A 23,181-nucleotide genomic window follows, 5' to 3' on the forward strand; every position below is an offset into this window, starting at 1 on the left:
CAATAAGCATTAGTCCTGTTTTCTGATCACCGCCAGCTTTTCTTCATTTGTCTTCCCTCTGAAGAAACCATTTGCTGCCACTCATTCTACAGGGTGCGATAATCCTTCGCAGTCCACGTGAAACTTTAATTTGGTTTATAAAAGTTTCTCTGTTGTGTTGTTGTTTTGCTGTGCGTGTTGCTCCAGTGGTGCGTCATGTTACGCAGTATTTTCTGTCAAACACCTGACACCCTAAGCAAGAAATGCCAGGAAATAAATCATGTTGCCCAATAAACTTTATAGATGTCTTTTTTTAAGGGAATCTTTGTTAAGTGAGTTCACAGTTCAAGTTCAATATCGGTTTGACATTATCATGTTTGTATCTTAAGAAACAGACACTGATACAAAAAATAAATTACAATTGCAGTGTATTGCAGAATGATTGGAGGGAAGCTGAAGTTTTGTCCCTTTGGGGGGTAAAATGGGGTTGGAGCAGTAATCAGAGATGTTCAGGTCGTTGGGTGTGAACAATTAGGGGTCAGGGAGGTTTGGGGTCAAAGGTCACAGATAGGCCTCCATTCGCTCCCATGGCTGCATCTCCGTGAAGAACCCCTCGCACAGGCCGAAGCCCTGATCCAGAGTCAGAGGAATGGCCTGCGCCTCTTCTTTGATCTCCTCCCAGGGCTGCAGCACCGCCTCCTCAGGCTGCTCCGGGAACAGCGTTGAACAGGGCTCATCGAACTGCTGCAGGTGGTGGTGGCTTTGGAGCAGCTGATCCTGGTCCAGCTGCTGCTGCGGCGCGTGGAGCTCTGCCATGTTGACTGTGCAATCCAGGGACGCGGTGCTCAGCTCCATGTAACCGTAGGACTGATGGTGGCTCAGGTGCTGGCTCTGAGCCACGATGTCCCCTCCCGCGCACCACCTCCCCAGCCCCGCCGAGGCCTGCCTCCCCTGCATGGAAGCCTCCATCTCGCAGCCCAGGGAGCTCAGCGCCGTGTTGATGTCCAAATCCTCAAAGGTGCTACAGTTCCCGCTGAGGACGTCATCGAACACGGACGCCAGGTCAAATTCCCCCCTCAGCATGTCTGCTTTGTGAGCCTCCGTCGCTAAAAGGGGAGACTGGGTCGCCCTCATCATCTTGCTGTTGTTCTTGGAGGGCAGGTGCTTCCGTTTGCCACCCACCCCTTGGTAAGGGCAGCCATTTTGGGTGCTGTGATAACCCTGAACCAGCTTGCTCTGTCTGTGGGCGCTGCTGCTGCTGCTGCTGCTGCTGTAGTGGTTCGCAGACATCCTCCTGCGCTTGAAGATGCCATTGACGAACATGTCAGCATACTGTGGATCAATCTGCCAGAAGCCTCCCTTCCCCGGCTCGTCTTTCTGTCTGGGGACCTTCTTGAAACACTTGTTGAGGGACAGGTTGTGACGAATCGAGTTCTGTGACAAAGACCAAAGAACAGGAATAATTAGCTCCTATTGGCTTTGAGCAAATTTGAGTTAGTGATGCAAAAACTGAATGTGCCAGTGTGTCTTTGTGAGGGAGGCGAGAGGAGAGAGATCGGGGAGGGGGGGGGGGGTATTGTTGTTGTTTGTATAGGAAAGCAAATGTACCTAATGAGGCTTTCTAGTAACAGGCAGCTCTGTGCATTTCAAACATGATCAGCTGTGCTTAGCTGCCATCTCTCTCAGGAGCCCTCATTAACACACAGGCACACACACACACACACACACACACACACATTAGAGTGCTTTCTTCACCCTATCACCATTCCCCTCAGACAAAACCCCTCCATGAGCACTCTCTTGGAAGATGGAAATTTCTGAGACGCTTGCATTAAGAAACACTTGTCATGGAAATCAAAGGCTGAAATGAGACTCTAATCCTGTGGACATGCTGGAGTTGTTCTGACTGACTGCATCTCATGATTTCTGTTCTTCCACACTGACAGACGAAAAGGCCTTGTCTGTTGCCCTGCAGCATAAAGCTGTGGTGTCTGATGGTGACACTGGGATCAATTGCTCGCCCTTCTCTCCCTCACCTCGCCATTTATCTGACTCATCAATAATAGAAGGAGAGTAGGTCTCGGTTACCTGCCAGCTGGGCTCCGCGTGTCTGTAGTAGCAGAAATTCTCCGTTATCCAGTTATAGATGGTGGACAGAGTCACTTTGGGCTGTTTGCTGGCCTGCATGGCCATGCAGATGAGAGACGCGTAGGAGTAGGGCGGTTTGACTTTAGGGTTGGTTTTGTAGTCGACCTCGACAGGCGGGCTGGCCTGGATGGGGATCTGTGGGAAGCCGCTGCCTGGATGCGCGCAATTGGCGAACCGCGGTGCAGCGGTGGAGTCGCTGCCGGAGGTCACGGGGCTCCCGAGGTACGGAGGCATCCCGGTGGCGGCGGTGTCCCCGGCCGGCGGGCTGGACGGAGAATCGGTGCCACCTCTGGGGAAGCCGAGCCGCTTGAGATAGAGGTGCTGCTGGGAGGACGGATAGCTCTGCCCGGCTACGTTGGGGCGCTCCGGGTCCGCGCTGAGGATGGAGAAATTCTGGAGCCAGTGGAGGCTGGTGAGGCTGTCGTCCAGGGGGACAGTGTCGCACCCGTTGACCTGATCCTCCGGGTAAACCTCCAGCCATTTCTCCTTAAACTTGTTGGCAATGTCGGGGCTCGTCAGGACCGGCATCCTGGATTTGTGCGCGCGGTGAGGGCTGAAGACGGCCAGGAGATCTTCAGATCGGCATTTAAAGTTTTGTTTTATCTTGAAGGGGGAAAAAAAGTCAAAGAAAAAAAGAAAAACGCCGAAAGTAAATAATCACCCAGATGTCAAATACGCCGGACGAAATATCGTCTGATCAAAACAAGCAATATTATTAATCCCACAAATTGATGCGTAATTTCCCTACCCCTGGCGCAGCCTCTTTGGAGGAGACTCTCTATGTGCACCTGTTGCAGTCCGTCCCTGCCTCTCCTCTCCAAGGACTCAGCGTCGCATCAAGTCTCTGCGCAACAAGTGCGGCGGGGGGAGGGCGAGAAGGATCCAGGAGCAGCTCATATGGAGAAAAAGGGAGAAAAACGCCACTCAGGACAGACCCATGCCGAGTCTGGCTCTTACTCATCCAAGCGCTCGGCTCTGTTTGAGTGTCCGTGGGAGGTCAAGACGTGAGAATGCGTGGAGGATGCAAAATAAGTCGCTCATAAAGCCCGAGAGACTGCCCACCATCCCTTTAAACGCCTGAGGGGATTTCTGATTGGCTGGCTATCCGTGCCTCTCCAGGTCTCACTTTATCTCTCTCCCTCTCACCACCAAATAACTCACACGCACGGTGAAGGAGGGCCACTACAGGTTCACCGCAGTAAGAACAGTCGGTTTGTCATTTGTCTGCCTTGAATCTTTGTCTTGATCGCGGAAAGGGGCTGAAATGTGACCTCTGAGGCGCGCGCCACGGCCCCCCTCCCCCGCTGGCGCAGGGAAAGACGCGCCACAGGTCCCGCTTGTAGCGCACACTTATGCACCTGCAAGGCAAGCAGCCCACGTGGTGTGGGTGATGTAGTTTCTTTTCAAACGTGAAAAAGGATATGTTATGTACAACTGAACGATACACTTGTGTTAATCTGAAATCGTTTAAAAGCACCGGAAGGAAATAAACACCAATGAATGTGTTCTTGAGCCCAGACATTTCATACTTATGGTAAAGTAGAACTTTAAATTTAGTGGCTCATTATATAGTTTGTTGGATGTAGTATTTTATATCTTCATTAAAGTACAATTTATAATCCAGAAGCAATGTAAAAAAAAAAAAACATGTCAAATAAGTGATACTGTGCAACATTTCAAACAGCAGACCACTAAATGTGTAATAAAAGGATTAAATAAGGCAAATATCAACAGAAGAGATTAGAGGGCGGTAGATGTGCCACAGCAACCAGTTTCATCAGTGTGTCTAAGCTGTCATACATCAGACATATCATTCATATATAAAGAATACAGGCTGGTATGTCACTTTATCCATTATTCCTCTTGGATTAAAGTACAAGTGAGCTGAGCCTTTAACTGAGAACAACTAGGAAGGCACTTTAAACGCCCCTATGATCGTCTAATCTAATCTTATGATCATCAAGCATGCCACATATTCACTAATGGTGATCGGTAGGCCTTGTCATGCTAACGGTGCAGCTTGATATATGAGATTTTTCAATAAAGAAATGAAGGTAAAAAGTGGGGGTTGGCATTCACAAGCAAAAAGCATCCACTTTTGGTGTGCACCAACATAATCAGTCACTTATTGTCATGTTCTGCACTGGTTCAAGTGAAACAGACTGTGGCCAACATGACTGTGTGTGCAGAAGTGAGAAGCAGAGGTTGTGGGAATTATGAGGAAACACTGCGACCCAGTGGATTGATTCTGTATTGTAGCCAAGCCACAGGTTCAGACGCTGATCTGCTGGCCTAACAGGCGGTAAGTACATTATACACCTGAAGGCACTGTTTGTTTTTTTTGTGTGGGGGTCTGCTTAAACAAATTTGACTGTATGAGCCAGTGTTCACTGAAAAAGTTCACGTGTGAAGGAGGAAGGTTCACAAATCCTCCTGCTCTCAGTTCATTACTTGCAAGATTTCCATCTCGACAGTTCAACTCAAACCTTTACACCATATCTCTCATGAGCTTGTTTTTCTCTCGCTGAAGAAGGAATGCTACTGACTCTTTCAGGCAAACAGAAGTCACTTGTTACATTGCAGCCGTTACCGTAGGCCCTGTCATGGCCCTGACCAACGCTGCACCATCTGATTCAAATGATGTGGATTGATGACCTTATAATCACCTGGTCTTGTGGTTTTCTGTGGTCCCTGCTGTCTATACATGAGGGCTACACAAAGCTGCTACTCCTTAAAGATGTGCAGACCTGGTCAAACATGGCACACTGAACCAATCAGGTCCACTTCACAGCCGGTACAGAGCCTTTACAGACGGCATTTTACAAGAGGCCCACATGCGTTAATGATGCTCCTAAAGCCTGAGGATATTTAGTGCAGGACGCGGTGCCAGCCAGCTCTCTCCCTCCCCAAACAGATTACATCAACACATCTGCCGAGGTTAAAGATTTGGAGTGCGGAAGCTGACGGGGGTTGGCAGTGGGTGTAGGGCACCGAGGATGGATGAGCGGCAAAATCTACGTGACGACACTCGAAGAACCTGGGTGGGTCAGGGCAAGCTGCTGCAAACCCTGTCAAGGAGGCTTGATTTTTTAAAATGTCTCCAGGTTTGTTCAGGTTCTTGACAAAGGGCTTGCTGGTGAGACAGGCAAATGTTTGGACAGCTGTTCTTATTGTTGCCAGGCTGTCCTTTGGCAGGAACTGAGCACACATACAGTACAATATGGCCACACTACATCTGATGAAAGAAAGAAGAGGACTGGCACACCACTATGTATTACTTGTTAATAGCACCATTAACCTTTATGGAGGTTTTAATTTAGGAAAACTCTAACATTTGGCAAAGTCGATGAATTTAATCCATCTGGCTACCAAACCTGTAAAGCTCACAACTATATTTTTGGGAAATGTTGAAAGACCAACTGATGAACACAAGACATACTAGACATTTGTCGCCAAACATATGCAGAGATTAGAGGTCCCGAACACTCCGCTTGCAAGTTTGAAACGTTATTCTTAACGTTTCGTTTGAAGCTCGATACACTAGATTAAATCAGGGGAAGCACTACGTGATTTTAAATTCCAGCCAAAGAAATGATTTGACACTTTGAGAGAATGACACCACTCATGGAGACAGGAGCCCAGGCTTTACCAAATATAAACCAATACGTTCCAGGTTTAAGTTAAGTGACGGCAAGTGCACATAAATGGCACAAAAGAGGCTGTAAGCAACATTGATATGCAGACAGTTAACCAGAGTTGACACACCAAAGGTCACCCTTGAGTACAAAGATGTTCTGGGGAACCTACAGGTTTTTTTTTGCAATACAAAAACAGGATTTTATCACCATTAGCCAATGACCTTAACTTCACCCAGTGTTACAGCCAATGCTGCCTGTCACCAGCAGGTGTCTCTGCTTCCCCTGTCACGCTGCTCCAAACGTGCCATTGATAAAAGATTGTTTACAGTTTACAGTTACCCACAATTCTGAGCGGCGTGTGTTGATAGCAGAGGGCTCCTTTTACACACAGGCTGCACTAAAATTGCTGCTTCAGTAGCCTACATATTTCCTTTCGTGACCCTAATCCATCCACGCCAGTACTTGTAGATAGAAAAGCAGGGGATCTACTGCTTGGCTTGAATGGTGAGAGCATTTCTAGATATGATAAGCCAATGGGAGTGTTTGAAGAATCACACAAGTATAGTGTAACTCTATCACATCGTATTCCATTGTTCATTTACAGTCTCACAGGCACCACCTCTGATTGAGTCAGTGTCTCCCTGCTCTGGCACATAGGATTCAAATGAGGCTTCTGCAGAGGCCTGATGTGGAGTTGATCACTTGAATCAGGTGTGTTGGAAAACACACAGAGCATGTGGGGGGGGGGCGAAGGACCAGCATTCTCCTCTCTTTCTATCACAAAGGCTACTGACTGTCATTAGATGGAATAACTGGCCCTATTTTGTTCAAAGACTCACTATTATATCCTCATTAATGTCAGTCATTTATGGTAGTTTTGTCGTTGATATGCATCCTCATGGCTATCTGGATGAAGCTGGGTGTCCAAAGGTACCAGTCCTCTTCTTTATTATAACCCTTCTGACCTGCTGTAGTGTCCCCGAGCAAACCTGCAACCCACAGATGAGAATCCACGCTCACTTTGGCACCACAACAAAGGAGAAATGGGGATGTGTTGCCGCCGCAGCCCGTATTGATGTGTGTATATTGGCTGAGCTGCGGCACTGATGGGACACACACACACACACACACACACACACACACACACGCATACACGCAGGGAGAATATGTGGATTATGAGAAGAAGTGCGCAGAGCAGACACAACGCTTCTCAGTGTGCACCCATGACTGTCGGCTGTCCCTAATTTAACTCAGAGCGATGTAATTGGCGATGGTGGATTTGTTTACCATATTTGGCAAGATGGTGACACAGCGCGACAGGGAATTGGACGAGAGCGGCCGTCATTCACAAAAGTCTGCCTTCTGGAGCTTTACAAACAAAGCGCGTGCTCACGGGAGTTGTAGTCCAAAACAAACCCTCCTTGGGATTACCCGAGTGGGGCTTTAGCTCCTTTGTGGGGTTTTTTACGCCATTTATGCACTATAATTCTAAACGCACATACTGCCATGGACTGTCTTCGTTTAGCGCGTCTTTAAGCGTCAAAATAAAGTCGCGTTAGACGGATAAAGACACGCCGAGGACAGACCCTCCTCTTGCAGCATACAAATCCCACCGACGACGTCCCCCTCTGATTGGCTGCGCGCTCCTGTCAATCACTCCGCGTCCCTTCCACTACCGCTCCTACAGTAAATATTTGTGTTTGCTCAACCGGCTGTAATGGTGGACGACTGAGGCAGAGAGACGGAATACAACTAGAGTGAAGAAAGAGAGGAAAAACGGTCGAAAGTCTGTTTCAGAGCCAGTCGCCGCGAGTAGGACACGGGCTGCGTCGAAAATGGATGAACTCAAACATCAAGTCATGATTAACCAGTTCGTCCTGACGGCGGGTTGTGCGGCAGACCAGGCGAAGCAGCTTTTGCAAGCGGCACATTGGCAGTTCGAGGTAAAAAAAAAAAAAAAAAAAAAGATAGATTCATAGAAAATGTCACAGCTCCCGCCGGTTGACGTTGGCCAACGGCTAAACATAAACATTATGTCTGACCAGCCGTTAGTTTTAGCCGGAGCTCCGCGGTTTGCTACTTCTTTAATGTCAGAAAACCAACATGAGACAACGCGTCGGTGTCGGCTGGCTGTGTGTGTCCGCTTTAGGTGGCCAGAAGTCGGCCAGCTCACCAAAACAGCACTTTGGCTGTATTTAAAGTCGACGTATGTGTGCTTCAGCGAGGCTAAACCTGTCTGGAACACACAGTAACGCAGTAGGTCGAAGTGTACAGCTAGCATATCCAATTAGACTTTACTCTAGATTAAATACTATAATCCGACACATGACAGCAGTGTACAGGCGAGGCCAGCCTGTGCTATTATGCAATAAAGATGACCGCCGTGTTGTACCGACTAGCCTACTGAAGAGTAGTGTGATGCATGGTTGTTTAGTCTGCGGTGAATGTACAGTTAACTAGTGCATTTTCTCCATAGCGAGCTCGTTGTATTGTTTGTGTTTAATCTACATCAGCTCAGAAATAAGCGACGTTCTTTGCCCTCATCTATTATTTAGCGCTCTTAGGTGAAATCACAAAGCATTATCATACAAATAATGTCACTCATTTTCTCTGTGTTTTGTTGTAGACTGCCCTCAGTGCCTTTTTTCAAGAAACAAATATTCCATATGGCCATCCTCATCAAATGGTGAGTGCGAGGAGGAGGAGGAGGAGGAGGGTGATCATAAGATACTTTAAATGTGTTATTCTTTTTATGTCATTGTAACAATCCTAATTTGATGCTTGTGTATCTTTAAGGCTGCTGTGTTGTTTTGGGTTGGATTGAGGGGGGGGGCGATAAACTGCCCTTATAGGCCAAGTGGGATGATGTTGTACTAACAATAACAAAGCACATGTCGGCCATGTTGTGGGCTTCCAGAAATAAACACACAGGCAGGCATGCAGCCACACTGAGAGAGAGCGAGAGAGACTGTGTTTGCGTATGCATGGGAAACAGAGGGAGCGAGGAAGATAGATAGATGTAGAAATTTATATGAAATTCGTCATTTTGCATTAAATCAGTTGAGGTGCATAAAGGAAGGAAACCCCCTCCCCTCAGTTTCTGGGTAAGACAGAAAAAAAAGTCTATTTCCAGGAAGAGGACAGCTGCCTCTCACAAATAGACCCCCGTGCCGATGCATTTGCCTCGGGTTATTCGGCTGTTTTCCCTGATTGGGTTGCTCCTGCCCCCGACACAACACACACTGGGGACGTATAGGGGCAGACAAATCAGAGCACAGCAAACTGGAAGGCATTAGGGCTGTAGGAGACACACACACACACACACACACACACACACACACACAGGGGTTGAACATTATGAAACACTAGCAGTATTTGGGCTTTTAGCAGCAGCCCACTTTGGCAGCACACAAGCCTTTGTTTGCAGCTGCATGCATGGCAGCATCCAGCAACAGCTGCCCTCTGCAAGAGCCTGACATGGATGTGGGGGGATTTTGGATGAAACTGTTGATAATTGTTAAGCTCGCACTCTGTGTGGCGAAGATAGTCGTCAAACTGCTAAACATTTCAGCTGTGTTTTTCCAGAAGGAAAGGAAGAGAGATGGGGATAAAAGAGGATTTTTTTTTTTTATTGCAATGTGTGCGAGTGTGTGTACATTTATAGCCTCAGAGTAGTGCAATATCGACAGTCAGCATGGAAACGACTCGCACTGAGCCGAATCACATTTATCACAGCTTTAGTGTAAGAAACAAAGCCAGACCTCCGTCATTATCTGATCGGTAAATAAGAGCATCTCAGTCCTCTGTTTAGCTCATGGAATGTCTCACTTTAATTTAGAGAGCAAACAATCTGCCAATAGCTGTCCCGATCTGTCTGCCAAATAGAGCTGAGCTTGATTGCCGCAGACAGTGGATAATGAAAGTCAGGTCGCAGAGCACCTATGTTATTGTAACAGACATGTTCTTACATAATCACACATTCACGTTCCCGTTTTTGCATATGGCAGCATGTGTACTCGTCTCTGCTTGTGCTCGCGTACGGCACATGCATGCATTTGTGTTGTGTGCGTGCACAGAGTGGGTGCGGGTGTTTGTGTGTGAGTCACAACAGTACTACAGTAGGCCAGCATGTCCAACCTTCCTGCAGCTTATCTGGCCACAGTGTTCGTTGGTATACAAATCTAATCCACTTTGCTCTCGCTCTCACTCTTAACTCTCTGTCTCTCCCTCAACTCTCTGTCTCTCTGTCTCTCTCTTAACTCTCTCACTCTCTCACTCTCCTCAGTGTAACATTAAGTTACATTTGTGTTGTACATTCTGCTGCAACAATGTTTTGTGTTACAACACAAACTGAACTCATCCTTGAGATTACTATTTTGGCTAGAAGCCCCGGCCCAGCCCCACTGGCCCCAACAGACAGCCTGTAGACATGCAGTTCTTGGCAGCATGGCAGGTTAGGACGTCATGTAGGTCAGACAGTTTATGGATACTGTTCAGTGAGCTGGTTTATGTTACTGTTTTTGACCGTAAAACAGTGACTACATTTACATGCATGTTAACATTCCACCATTATTATGAATATGACAATATTCTGACTTCGATCTGGGTCACAGAAACGGCATATTGGATTTGGATTTTCTGCTTTAGGCCTTATTCCGTATACCAGTTTCTAATTCGTTTCTGTGTCGTTATCATTCAGGTTTTAGGTGTGTTCTTCGAACATGTATACAGCACATGTGGAACATGCATCTCATGTGGGGTTTTTACCATGTGGGACACACAGCCTCTTGCCTGTTCACGATCAGCTCTGTGCACTGTAAACAAACCAATCAGCCAACAGTTTAACAGGCTGGGCTGGAGATGCATTTCCAAAAGAAATGCCCTCGTTTCTGGTCGGAAGGAGAAGCACTCCTACCTTCAAACAGTTTGGTAGGTTTTGGGATGTATAGTTCACCACCTGTGGTAAACTTCCTATGGTAAAAGTCCCTTTTTGACACAGAAGCAAAATGACTCAAGCAGCTCCAGCTGTTCCACTTCTCCATATTTTGATGTGATAGATGACACGTTAATCAGAGTATGCACGGCTGCATGTAAACAAGATTATTAGTGGAATATTCATTTTCATTAGCAGTGTAAACAAGTAAGTGGGAATATTGTCCTTTTCAGAATAAGGGCAAAAAACGGATTATTTTCTGCATGTTAACATAGTCGGTGTGTGAGGCTGAGTGCGATGTCTATCTAAATTTGGCATCATGTGAGAGAAACCATCATAAATACAAGAGCACTGTTGTTTAACAAACACATTTTATCTCCCAAACAAAGCTTGTCTGGTGAGGATTTGGAGCAGTCAGTAAGATAGCATTGACGCTGTAAGCCATGTCATGTCTCATTTTGTTTACCTGTGTTTTGCTAATGCATCATTTGTGCATTTTATGTCGGAGGTTTATACCCTGTATCAAATGTCAAACAGTGAGGTGAGTTAGGCTACTCATCAGTACAGTGTTGTATAATGATGTGAGTGGTGAAGGATTAAGCCAGAGCTTTTGTCATTATTATTTCCCTTTACTAGCAATCCCAGACCCCGGGGAGTGCCTGAGCTTGGGCACATGACGTGAAAGAGCTAGAATCTCTGCACAGGCACGCATTTAAGACTCCGTTTGTTGTTGTGTGCATGTAATGTCTGTTTGTTTCAGTGCGAGTCGTGCAGCTACATGATGGATATTGAACAGATTGTCCATTTATCTCTGTGCTTCTGAATGAAACCATTAAAACTTACATCTACTGTGCGTTCCATGATGGACACCCAGGCCCTAAGGTCAATCCAACCCCTCCCCATCCACTCCCAGTTTCCTCCTCTACACACACCCTGCCTTTAAAAACAGTGCAACCGCAACACATTCCTACAGGATGCAACGCTCACACCGACCCAAAATGGACCCTTTCACAGCAGAGGGGGCCGGTATGACTAGAAACACAGCACCCTGTCTCTGTCTTTGGTCCATACACTCTCACTCCCCGTGCCTTCTGGCTTCCCTCGCTGGCTCTGTCTCTTTCTGTGTATAGACGCAAAACATCAGGCTGTAGAATTCAATTTGCCATTTATGTTTTCTGTTAGAGAGTCTCATAATCGTAGCCTGTCCTCCTCATCCTCTTCATTCTCGAAGCAGTTACCACCGCCAGAACAGCGCGCCGGCATGTTCGCTCACACTTGGAATGCACTAGTTGTGTTAGTGTAGCTCCTGGCTGTTTGACGCTAATCCCTCTAATCAAACATTATGCACATATTCTCGTGCCCTTGCCTTTTTTGTTTTCATACATATTCTAGGGCCGCCCCATGCGTATTTCCAGGCATTTTTGAATAGATTGCTTATATAAAGTCTGAGCTATTCGTGATACTTGGTACACAGTTGGAACGCCTGCTGTCAGAAATACTCTTCCACATATACACCTCAACACAGAATAATAGACTTCGTTCGTTGTCATAAGCAAGGTTTCTTTTGTGAAAGAGAGACATGTCCTTGGAACAAGAAAGAATTTTCGTCTTAGAGCTGCTCGCTTTGTGTCTCACTGAATTTAGAAGCACTGACGTTCGACAGGGTGTTCTCTCCAATATGAGTGTTTTCCATGATTAACATTTCTCTATGTGGGCCACATGCAGCCGCAATAAAGTGAATGAATCTTCATGTGACCACAGAGGAGGAAGTAGCCCCAGCGGGATCATTCTGCCTCTGTCTGGGAACATGTGACCCCATCATGTGACTAAGCTGGGACGCGAACTAACTAAGCCACAAAGTCTGCTTCACATGTGTGTAATTTCTGCTACAGTCACGGCCGTTAAAAAGAATACAGCGAGGTGCTGGTGTACTGCAGTCAAGTCAGGGCTGTGGTGTTGTAAAAGTATGTTGTTTTTAGTAGGTCAGGGTAATAAAAGTAATCCCCTCAAGAAATATTTCACATTTTCCTTTTCCTGTCAAATCATATCTGCTGTGTTATAGCATATCTTCCTCCTGATCTCACCCTCATATGCTTTCATATTGATGAAAAAACAAAGAAACACTAACTTCTTTCAGCTCCTCTTTTTACTTTCTTGCAAAGTTTTATTAGACTGTAAAGAGCATCATCCAGGATCTATGGATTTGGCTTTCTTTTCCTGTCATTTAAATGAGTATTAGTTAAATATAAGCAGTATGTACTCCATTTGAAGAACTTCTCCTGTCTCTTCTTACTGCTGAGCTCAGGCCAGCCTCGCTTACACACTGCAGCCCGTACAATCACGAACAAACAGCTCCACAGTTTCAATGATTGTTCTGTAACAATTGTTCGTCACTGGCGTCATGCACAAAGTGAATGAAAGTAGGATTTTATGAAGGGCAATGTTCAGCGCCAACTGATCGGCTACAGTGACGTAGCAGAATAGTATTGGGCACTGTAGAGCGGTGATAAAAGTGGGCGTGAGGTTGTTTAAATGCTGCTTCCTGGCAATATAAACACCCAGTAGGAGAAAGGAGGAGGGTTTGGTGTGTGTGTGTGTGTCTGTGCATGTGCATGTTTGAGGGGGTGTTTCTGGTAACTACAAACATTGGCTTTTGGTGTCCGGGTGTGGCTTAAAAAGGGATTTTTAGAAACCCTAACTTTTCTCATCCATGTAAGATCTCATCTTGCTGAGACTTAAAGTGTTGTGCGCCCATGCAGAAGAGCAGAGGTATAATTACCTTCATAAATCACGACGTGACAACAGGGACAACTGTCTGCTGCTATTTCTCTCTCTGCTTCCACCTCAATACGTTTATCATCACAACACAAGAGATGGAGGAAGGCTAACTAAAGTGCATAAAGGATACTTGGATTGTGTCTTTACTAGCAGTGAAGAATCGATGGAAAATGAGGAAGCATGCTTGGCCAGCACTTAAGGTGAAATATGCTAATAGCAAGGCAGTGCCAGGTAGTTTGGTTGAAGATACAGTAACACAGTGCTGCTTTGTGTCTCTGCCACAAAAGAAACAAGGTGCTCTCTGTCTCTCTGCATTACTTACAGACGTTAATTAAGTGCAGAATGAGCTGAAATCCACTTTATTTCTCTCATTGTTTGTGTAGTGTGATTTTGTGTGTGTGTGTGTGTGTACGTGTGTGTGTGGACTAAAATCCCCAGGGTGAGCATGCAGCAGTGTGTCTCAGATTTCAAAATTAATCACGTTTAGATTTGTTAATGTTAATAGGTGTTCTTGCATCTCTGTGTGTGTGGCTGTCTGTACCCGTGTGTTGTACAGCCATGCCAAGCAGTTAGCCACATCTGAAGAGGCTTGGCCTGTGCTGTGCATGTTCCAGCGTGTTGCCCTGCATGTTTCCAGGAGCACGACTTCCCAGAACCCTAACCACACACAAAGGCGTGTGCGCACAGACACACACACACAGACACACACAGGAACTTTGGCTCAAGGGAGTCAGGGAATGTGAATCCATGTGGGATGGCTGCAAGGACCAGATGTGTTTATGAGCAGTGGAGTTAGATTGGGTTTCACACTGATTCTTGGAGTCACTGAGTACACACATACACACACACACACACATACATACACATGCAGCACATGGGACCCTCATCTCTTGCATAAAGAGTGTTTTGTCACATTGTGTCCCTGTGGCCTGTTTTTCTCAGGTTAGCTGTAGCGCTGCAGCCAGACTCAGGTCAGCGGACTTCTCTACACCAGCTCCTGTGCTGTCGTCTAAATTTTGACTTACATTTTCAAATAAACTTCCTCCGTCACACTACTTAGCGTTTCAGATTCAGATGTAAGCTGATATATTGGTTGCACGTGAGGTGAAAAGAAAAACTCACAAATCCAGTGTATGTGCAGCCTCAAGACTTTTTTTTTTTTGGCAAGACGAATCTTGCATTGTAATCCTGTTTTGTGTTCCCTCACGATGACCTTTGGACTACTAGTTTCTGTGGCCAAACTGTTGCCAGCCAAACTCCCTTTTCTAGATACAAGTGAGCCGCTGAACACCTATTGTTAGCCTGTTAGCCATTGTTGTGAGCAGCGCAGTGCGTGCAGTTGGTCAAACAGAACCCAGGCTCCACTCAGCCTCAGTTCTCCTATTTTCACTGTCAGCCGCTGTCATTGCTCCTATCTGTTTTTGTTTTTCTTTCTCAGTCTCCTTCCTATCTTACACAGTGTCAAAACACTCACTTAAACAAAGTGCAGCCTGGCTAATGAACAACTGAGCCCCTCGTGAGCACAAATCCAACCATGACTCTCTGTGTGTGTGTGTGTGTAATATTAACTTACACATAGACATACACAACCTCAAGTCGTCAGCTGCTGGAAGCAGGGTGAGGTCCAAGGAGTCGGGGGTGTCACAGGGGCAGTCAGTTGAAATGTTCAGCTGCACCTGTCAACCTCCTTTATTTAGTTTGGGAAACGTCTTCTTCTGACATCCAGCCACTCCCATGAAACCCTGAGAGTGACTTCCTGTTGGTAAGCTTTGTGATGGGATAATAGAAACGCAGAGTTGCTGCTCTTGTTAAGATAAAATGCGATTGTGTTGATTCGTTGGCACTAAGCAGTACCAAACCTCCACCGTCTACTGTTATATGGCAGCTTGGAGAAGATGTCGGTAAGCAGATGAATGAAGGTCCTGTTGTTTTTTATTTTGTTGTTTTTAAATCGGACTCAAATTCAATTTAACATTAAAAACATACTCATTATCCTTGTCAGAGTTCCAATACTTGTCATACTTGTTAGTAGGTCATGGTTGCAGTTATCCAACTGCAGAGCTGCAGCTCCAAAACAAAAAAGCAGTGCCTGGCTACATACACACATTAAGAGCACTCCCTGTTTAAACATTTAACAGGCAAGCAGAATCATGTACAGTGTGTGTAATGCTGCAATGGTCTCTTCAGCCTTTTCTCCTTTTATTCTATCTCGCCCTCAGCCAATCAGTTAGAATCAACCGTACCATTACATTAATGACTGCACAGCAACAGCTAGACTGCAGCCACATCTACAGTCTGTCTTTTGCACGACCCATAAATGGAAAAGTTTATTTTGTTGCATCTTTGTGGTTTATTGAGGTTTTCTGTGCCAGAAGAGGAGTACATGTTGAATGTCAGTAATCGAGCATCACATGGACCCACAAGCTGCTTGTGTATTAGACAGTTTTGTTAAACTGTCATCTGTTGAGGTTACATATTTGGGAAGCATGTTGTCCAGACATCCAGTTCCAGTTCCTGTAAGCTTAGCTGAAGATGGTGGACTTGTCTGTGCTGATTGCCAGTAACTTGGTGCATCATATCCTCTTGAGGCCAAGTTTGTTTTGTACATTCATCCCCTTTTGTCCGGAAAATGCATATCTGGTCTAACAAACTGTACCACAGCACTCCTCGAAGTGGACAGAGGCCTGCATTGTCAGTGTTGCTAGGTTCGAATGGCATTGTTCATGCACCAAACAAACCAAACAAAAGGAGTGAATGTTTCAGGATGCATATAAACTGCTCCAAACATGCATGACGTGAATGCGCTCAAGACCAGTCCCCTGCTGGTGGAGCATCCTCCCACAGACCCAGCACTTAACACCAGTTCAAAGAGGTGCTGTTTGGGTAAGGTTGTATCTCCCATCAATATCTGACTACATTTTTTTTTCTCCACCACCTGAAGTATGCCTCCATGTTGTCTTTCAGAATTGACTAGGTTTACACCCTTAGCAGCTCTTTAATAATCCAAAGGCAATACCATACATAGTAAAAGGACTAAGGCTAAAGTGCCCTTTTGACATTGCCCATTGTTGAGAGGTCAGGTTCAATAACATTGCTGTAGGACAAGGTTAACTCTGAGTAAGATGCCCCCAGAGCTGAGGGTTGTAACCTGGCCTGTCATTGTGTAGCTCAGGAGAGGAATGCTATAATGAATGGCCAACACAATGTGGAGCTGTGATTCCAGCGATCCTCCACATTTGTCTCTAATAACGGACAAACAAGCAACATTTTTGCCTCATCAACAAGCAGTGAAATGTGGAAAAGTACTAGACCCTACACAGTACATGTAAACAAACCTTTCAGACTGAGCTGTAGGTGACACAGCACCCCACATGGCCTTGGGGTTCAGCAAATGACTAAATAAATATTTTGAAGAGTGCAGGCCTGGTGGCTGAGCCACAGCAGCCATGCTGTCAGTGCAGACACCTTGGCTTGGTTTTGCAGTTGTTTTGCCATCAGTAATTACACATTTTCATGTGATTTATAATTCAAGTCTATAACATTGTCAGACTCAATGGTTACAACAGTTAAAAATGATCCAAATTTATGATTATGCTGTCATGAAGAAACATTTTTCTGCCAGTCACACTGGCCAGTCACCGTCAGCATGTGTTAGTTTGAATAATACCCAAAGCCAAGGAATCAAATGTCATCATTTCTTTACCTTAAAAAGTTTGTAAACTGGCTAGTTTTTGTATTCTGTGTAAGACATGTCAGATTCATGGTGCAGAGTAACTTTTAAGCTATAAAACAGCATTTCCCGCTGACAGTCATTCTGTCCAAATACCGTAGACATACATTATACTGAACAGTGACTTAAATATTATAATCCAGTCAGAAAATACAATTGTAGTAAGAATTTAGGCTCGTGTATGGACACGTCAGGCTGCATGCTTCACAGTCACTCTCACGTCTCACAGATCTCTCAGTACAGGTTGCTGTAAGCACTAACACACAGCATGTGTGAGCTGTACGCAACAAGCCACAGACTAGAGGGGGAGTGGGAAGTGAGAGAAACATAGAGAAAGGAGAGAAAACACACACGTCATGGTTTCATAGCAGCGGGAATGATGAAGACAAAGCAGTTGGGTTTAAATCTAAGTATTGGTGCAGGTTTGACCAGATTTGGCTTTGGTTAATGTGAATTAATAATTTCTTTTAAAAGTAGCCAACGTTAGCTGAAACGGACAAGAACTTGCGTGGTATGACTTGAATTTAGAATTTTTACTCTATAAGGACTTCTGTTTATTTACTTCAACCAAGTTAATGGAATCAAGCAGATTACATTTCATTCACTGCCAAAAAAAATCTGTCCATGTCTGAATGGAAACAGGCCAGAGAGACTGAAGTGAGATGGATAAGAATGTGAATGTGAACGGGACACGGAGGTCAGCTGGGGTCATGAGACGTAACCGGACCCTCTGCACAAGTATGCAACAAGATAGATAGCTCCTCTTTTCAGCCGGGCACACACACATACTTTATTTCTGAGGAATGTGGTCGGTTAGACTGGAAATAACTCCGGCTCATCTGTGTTTGTGGACAAACACACACAAACACACGCACACACACACACACACACAAACGGAGGAGTGTTTAAGGTTTGCAGAGCCTCTCCACAGAGCGGGCCAGGCATGTTTAGAGTGGTCGCTGTCTGTCAGCCATCCGTTCCTCTCGCGGGGCTCAGCAAACAGAGTTGAAGAGAGGGTGGACAGAGTCGGGCCGCCATGACCGCAGAGCCAGGCCTGCCTCAGCCTCGTCCCGTCAACAAGGAGATCTCTGCTGCTTCCGCATAACAACCGTCCCCATGGCAACCCCTCTCTCCACTGGCTCTGTTTTGAACACAAACCTGCTCTCGCTGTCTGTTATTCCCCCGTCTCTCCATCTGTATATCTTGAATAAATGGCTAGACCTCCCTGCTGTTACACTGTCTGCTCTGTGTGTGTGTGCTGCTACGTACACACACACACATCACCTTTCCTCAACAACAGCTTTTCACATCTGCTTGTGTTTTTAAACACAGTTTGGGCTTTCTCAACAGCAACAACACGATTTTTTCATTTCTGTGCTGTTCTGAGTGGGAGTTGATCTTTTCTTTTCTGTCATTTTTGATCCCACCCGACTGTAAACCAGCTAACAAAACCTACAGGATGCCACTAGTTAGGGTTAACTGAGCTGACCTCTCACACTGAACTTACGTGGACCAATAAAACATACAGTAGTTATATTTAGCCAAAACAGTTTGTGAACACAGATAATTGATTGCTGATTGTGCCATGATGGAGCCAGACGTGGTTTTGTTTCTTATCACAATACAATTTTGTGTACTGGCAAAATTTTTGGTGTTCCATCATGAGTACAAGACGCTGCTACAGATCAAACCTCAGAAAAATACATAACATCCATCTCAAATGCCACTTACAGCATTATGTGTACTTCTATGTACTTTAAAAATAACATTTATTTGGAAAATGCCCAAAATACACTGAATAGCCGAAGACAGAAAAGAAATGCCCCAAGGCTTTTTTTTCTCATCTCAGTCTTTTTCCAAGTTGCAGGATAATTAAAATTTTTCATATGTGAACAGCCATCCGTGCCAACTGTGCATCACTCATATTTATAAAACCAGTTTCTGTTCTTATCTTACTAAACAAAGTATTAGTTGTTCCCTGTGAAAAGGACAGTAGAAAATCATTTAGATGCTGCATGGCACAAAGTCCCTTTTCTAACTCCACACACAGTTTGAAGAGAAAGTAATAAAATCTGAGATCTCAGCCAAAAGAGCACTAAAAGATCTTTGTTTCTCAGACAAATTAGACATTACATATATAGCTTCCTAAATGTACACATTTTTTGTTTAGCTCATACGTCATTATAGCTAACACAACAGGTAACAGGTGAATGTTAATCTTTTTATTATTGGAAAATACCTCATCACAGTTGCAGAACAATGTGCAAACATCTTTTGGCAGTAATCTGTTTATCCCAAACAAATATCTGTCTTGTTAACCTGCTTTCTTCCCTATCAAGTAGCCTATCCCATAACCGAGTCACACATATCAGCTTCACATGGTTCTCATCCCATATTGCGAACATGTGTGTGACACAACTGCAAACCTCGGTAGATGCTGTTTTTGTCAGCATGTCGCGCACACACATGCAAACACAGATAGTGATTCTCTGAAATAAAACATTAACCGTGCTGCTGCAGCCCACGTGGCCGTCACTTGTCTGGCAGCCAATGAGATTGGAGCCTCGGTCTGCTCGCACCGGTCTCAGCAGCTCTTGCTGTATTTTTCTGCCCTCGCTCAGTGCAGCGAGAGTTAATCTGCCACTAGGCTGCTTAATACTCACAAAGGGAAAACACACAGTAACCTGCTTCCTCAGTACGCTGCACCAGAGCAACGGCTTTAATCTCTGTGCAGGAAACCATGTGTAGTTTTTACCCCTGCTGCAGTTTTCTCTGTTTCGACAAGAGGCAGGTCACGTGCTTTCAAACTGGATGCTTAAAACATGACACTTGTAGAAAATAAAGACAAAACGCAGCTGTCACAAGATATTCGTGTGTCATTTGTCTGGGTGTAGTAGAAATGGCGTTTCTCTGTATGTATGTGGATCATCGTCAAATACCCGCCGACAGCTCTGGGTTTTGTTGATGCTTTAAATGGAGAGAACGTGTCTGATGAGCAGTCAGGTCCAAACTCAGACAGCCTGGCACAGAGTACGGCTGCTGTGTGTTTGGAGCTGATCCTCCTCCCCGTGGGTCGATACCGTCTGCGTCTCTGTCTTTGCAGGGGACCTTGGACAGAGTCAGACACGCATGCCGACACCTAAGAGGCACGTTGTGTCGTTCTGTGAGCAGAGGCGTGTGAGGTGGGCAGTCGTGAGATGCAAGGATGGTGTTTTGAAATCGGTTTTGCCGTCAGCCTCCCTCTCCCTTCGTTGTTGTTTGAGTCTACTCTTAAATATGAAGCAAAAGCCAGTAAATACACTTACGTAGTGAAATGTATAGTCTCTTAGCTGTCTGCAGGTGTATATTTATACCTGCTCATCTGTGCATGAGTTATAGATGAGTAAGTAAGATGCAAAGGTCTCAGTGGACCACCTGAAAGGTCATGTATCAGCAGTTTTCTCTCATTTTCCATTCCTGGCCAGTAAGCAGGCATGCAGGAGGCCTCGTCTATTGTTTTCTACCTGAGCACCAGGCACACTGTCCCGTAACTGATCATGAGGTTTAAGAAATCCAACCAGCAGCTTCCAGCGCTGCCCAGCCAAGAACAGGAAGGATCACAGAGGTCACTTCAGCATTCCAGGGTGTCTCTTTACCGCAGGAAACAGCCGCAGAGACACGAGCCAGCACTTCCTGTCAGAGTGCATCATGGACACGCTCACCTTTCATAACAGCGTGCCACTCCGAGGACCTCTAACTCAGCCCGGCCCGGCCTGGCCCCACACTGTACACTGGCAGGACCAGCCCTGCAAGCCGCAGCACTTTTAGGGGGCAAAGTGGTCCGATTACACCCCCAAGGGAGGAACGCCGTTCCTGTCATCCTGTTGTTTTTCTGCTTGAGTACTAAGGCCGCGTGTCTCAATCTGAGCATCCTGGGTGACGGAGCCAAGGGTAGATTAGATACAACGGGTCAGCCGGTGCTGGTTGTCAGTAAGGGGAGCGTTTTCCAGCTTTTTTGTTGTCTTTCATCATGTTGACATTCTTTGTCCAATAATCATGTGTGACTGCAGCTGCTGTTCCCCACCACTGATTCATGGAGCCCATGACTCCCAATTCCAGAAAATGTCTCCAGAACATTTGGCCTGAATTTGTACAAAATGTTATCTGAATGTTGTTGCAGTGTGGAAAAACTTTAAAGACGATCAGGGGGAAGATTTAAGAGTATGATGACAGTTCAAGTGGTTGATAAGTAACAGCTTGTATGTTTGAGCCTTCAAGATACTCAACAGATTGTTAAAGTTGTTTTTAATCTTTATTGGAAGCTTGTATTCTGTCATGTCAGTTGTACTTGAATAATAAGGAAATTTCATTTTATGTAATCCAAAGCCTGGGAGTTGCCAAGCTGTTTTCTTCCATTGTTGAGGCTGGTGATTCAGGGCTATTTTTTCATGTAGGTGCCTGCCCTGTTGGCCTCTCAGCCCAGGCTCTTATTTTTAGACGACAGGCCTCCTGGCTCAACGTGCCCCCACCTCAGTGTCCCTTTGGGATACAGTAGGTTGTTGTTTTCCTGGCCTCAAATGGACGGGGACACGGATGAGGAAGCAGGCCACAGAGCAGCATGTGAGAAGCTGTGTTAGCGAGGATGATGGTGATGAGGGCTCACCATTTCTGAGCAGCCAAACATGTTGTTCACATGGCCCCTTAGCCACAAGGTGCTAGGTTCAGTATTGTTCTTGGCACACGCGTGTTGTGTGTGCACTAAAGGAACTCCTGGCAGCAGTAACAATAACAGCGCTGGCACAAAGGAGGGTCAGAGCAGGTTATAGCACAGGGGGATATATTAAGGCCAAGGAGTCTTGATGTGTGTCCGCATGCTTTTTGTGTGTGTGTGTGTGTGTGTGTGTGTGTGTGTGTGTGTGTGTGTGTGTGTGTGTGTGTGTGTGTGTGTGTGTGTGTGTGTGTGTGTGTGTGTGTGTGTGTGTGTGTGTGTGTGTGTGTGTCCTAAGTGAAATTAGCTTCTATACTGAGTCTGGCCAAGTTTATCCAGTTTGCTAAATCAGATTGGACGCCACATTGTAGTTGAAACAGGAAGTGGATGTAAACAAAGGATCCTCTGGGGAGCCAAAGAGAGCCTGGGATTCCCCTAAATTTCCAGTCAGTTAAACAAAACAGTTTGCCACCGTTAAAGTGACACTGCTGAAAACCACCTTTTGCAATGTTCCCCGTGATGTACGTTGCTGAAGTAATTTGGTTATTTGGTGTGTGCACATTTTTCATGTTAACTGGCCAGTGTCAACAACACAACATTTTTTCCACTTTTTTCCACTCCAGCAGCATGAGTTTGTCATTCTGTTGTAACAGAAGAGCAAAAACCTCTTTACAGCCTCTCTGTTTTACAGTGAAAGTCAACAATAATGGAAGAAATCCATTCTACAAGCCAAAAATATGCCAACTATAAATAAAACAGAATGTAGTGCAGCTATAGGACAAGATGCATTTTGCTCTGTTATCTCTGTGTCCTCTTATCTCAATATTCATATAGTTTTGTTTTGTTTTTATATCTTGTATTTCTGTACTCCTGTGTTGAATCAGCATTTCTCTTTCCCTCCTCATTCTCAGATGTGCACCCCAGCCAACACACCAGCGACGCCCCCCAACTTCCCGGACGCGTTGACCATGTTCTCCAGGCTGAAGGCGTCCGAGAGCTTCAACAGCGGCAGCGGTGGCAGCCCCATGGCCGCCTCCATGGCCACCTCACCCCCGCCCCCCCAGGTCGGCGGCTGGGGGGTTTCACCAAACGTACCTAATGTGCCGCAACCTCCACAGGGACTCTGGACTCAGGGGCAGCCCCCCACGCAGCCCTGCCCCGCCTGGCCCACGGGCGTGAACCCGCATGCGGGCGCCGAGCAGAAGGCTAGTGTAGCGATGGAGGCTGAGAGATGAAGGGCAGCATGGGACTGAAACCCACCCTTTCCACCCTGGGGAGGGAGGTCAAA

The 23,181-nt window shown here is 45.8% G+C and overlaps 2 protein-coding genes across 2 annotated transcripts; one reads left to right on the top strand and one right to left on the bottom strand.

Annotated features, from left to right (window-relative positions):
- Window positions 1-270: 270 nt before the first annotated feature.
- On the bottom strand, window positions 271-2,962 carry foxj1b (forkhead box J1b). The gene is made up of 3 exons (XM_070852365.1): window positions 2,876-2,962; window positions 2,068-2,730; window positions 271-1,413 (listed from the first exon to the last, which is right to left on the bottom strand). The coding sequence occupies exons 2-3, from the start codon at window positions 2,653-2,655 to the stop codon at window positions 541-543; spliced, it is 1,461 nt and encodes a 486-aa protein (XP_070708466.1). The 5' UTR covers window positions 2,656-2,730; window positions 2,876-2,962; the 3' UTR covers window positions 271-540.
- Window positions 2,963-7,444: 4,482 nt separating this feature from the next.
- ubald1a (UBA-like domain containing 1a) lies at window positions 7,445-23,181 on the top strand. Its single transcript, XM_070851975.1, has 3 exons — window positions 7,445-7,708; window positions 8,392-8,451; window positions 22,805-23,181. The coding sequence occupies exons 1-3, from the start codon at window positions 7,601-7,603 to the stop codon at window positions 23,126-23,128; spliced, it is 492 nt and encodes a 163-aa protein (XP_070708076.1). The 5' UTR covers window positions 7,445-7,600; the 3' UTR covers window positions 23,129-23,181.

This window comes from Pempheris klunzingeri, chromosome 20, assembly GCF_042242105.1.
Source record: "Pempheris klunzingeri isolate RE-2024b chromosome 20, fPemKlu1.hap1, whole genome shotgun sequence".
NCBI classification, from domain to species: domain Eukaryota; kingdom Metazoa; phylum Chordata; class Actinopteri; order Acropomatiformes; family Pempheridae; genus Pempheris; species Pempheris klunzingeri.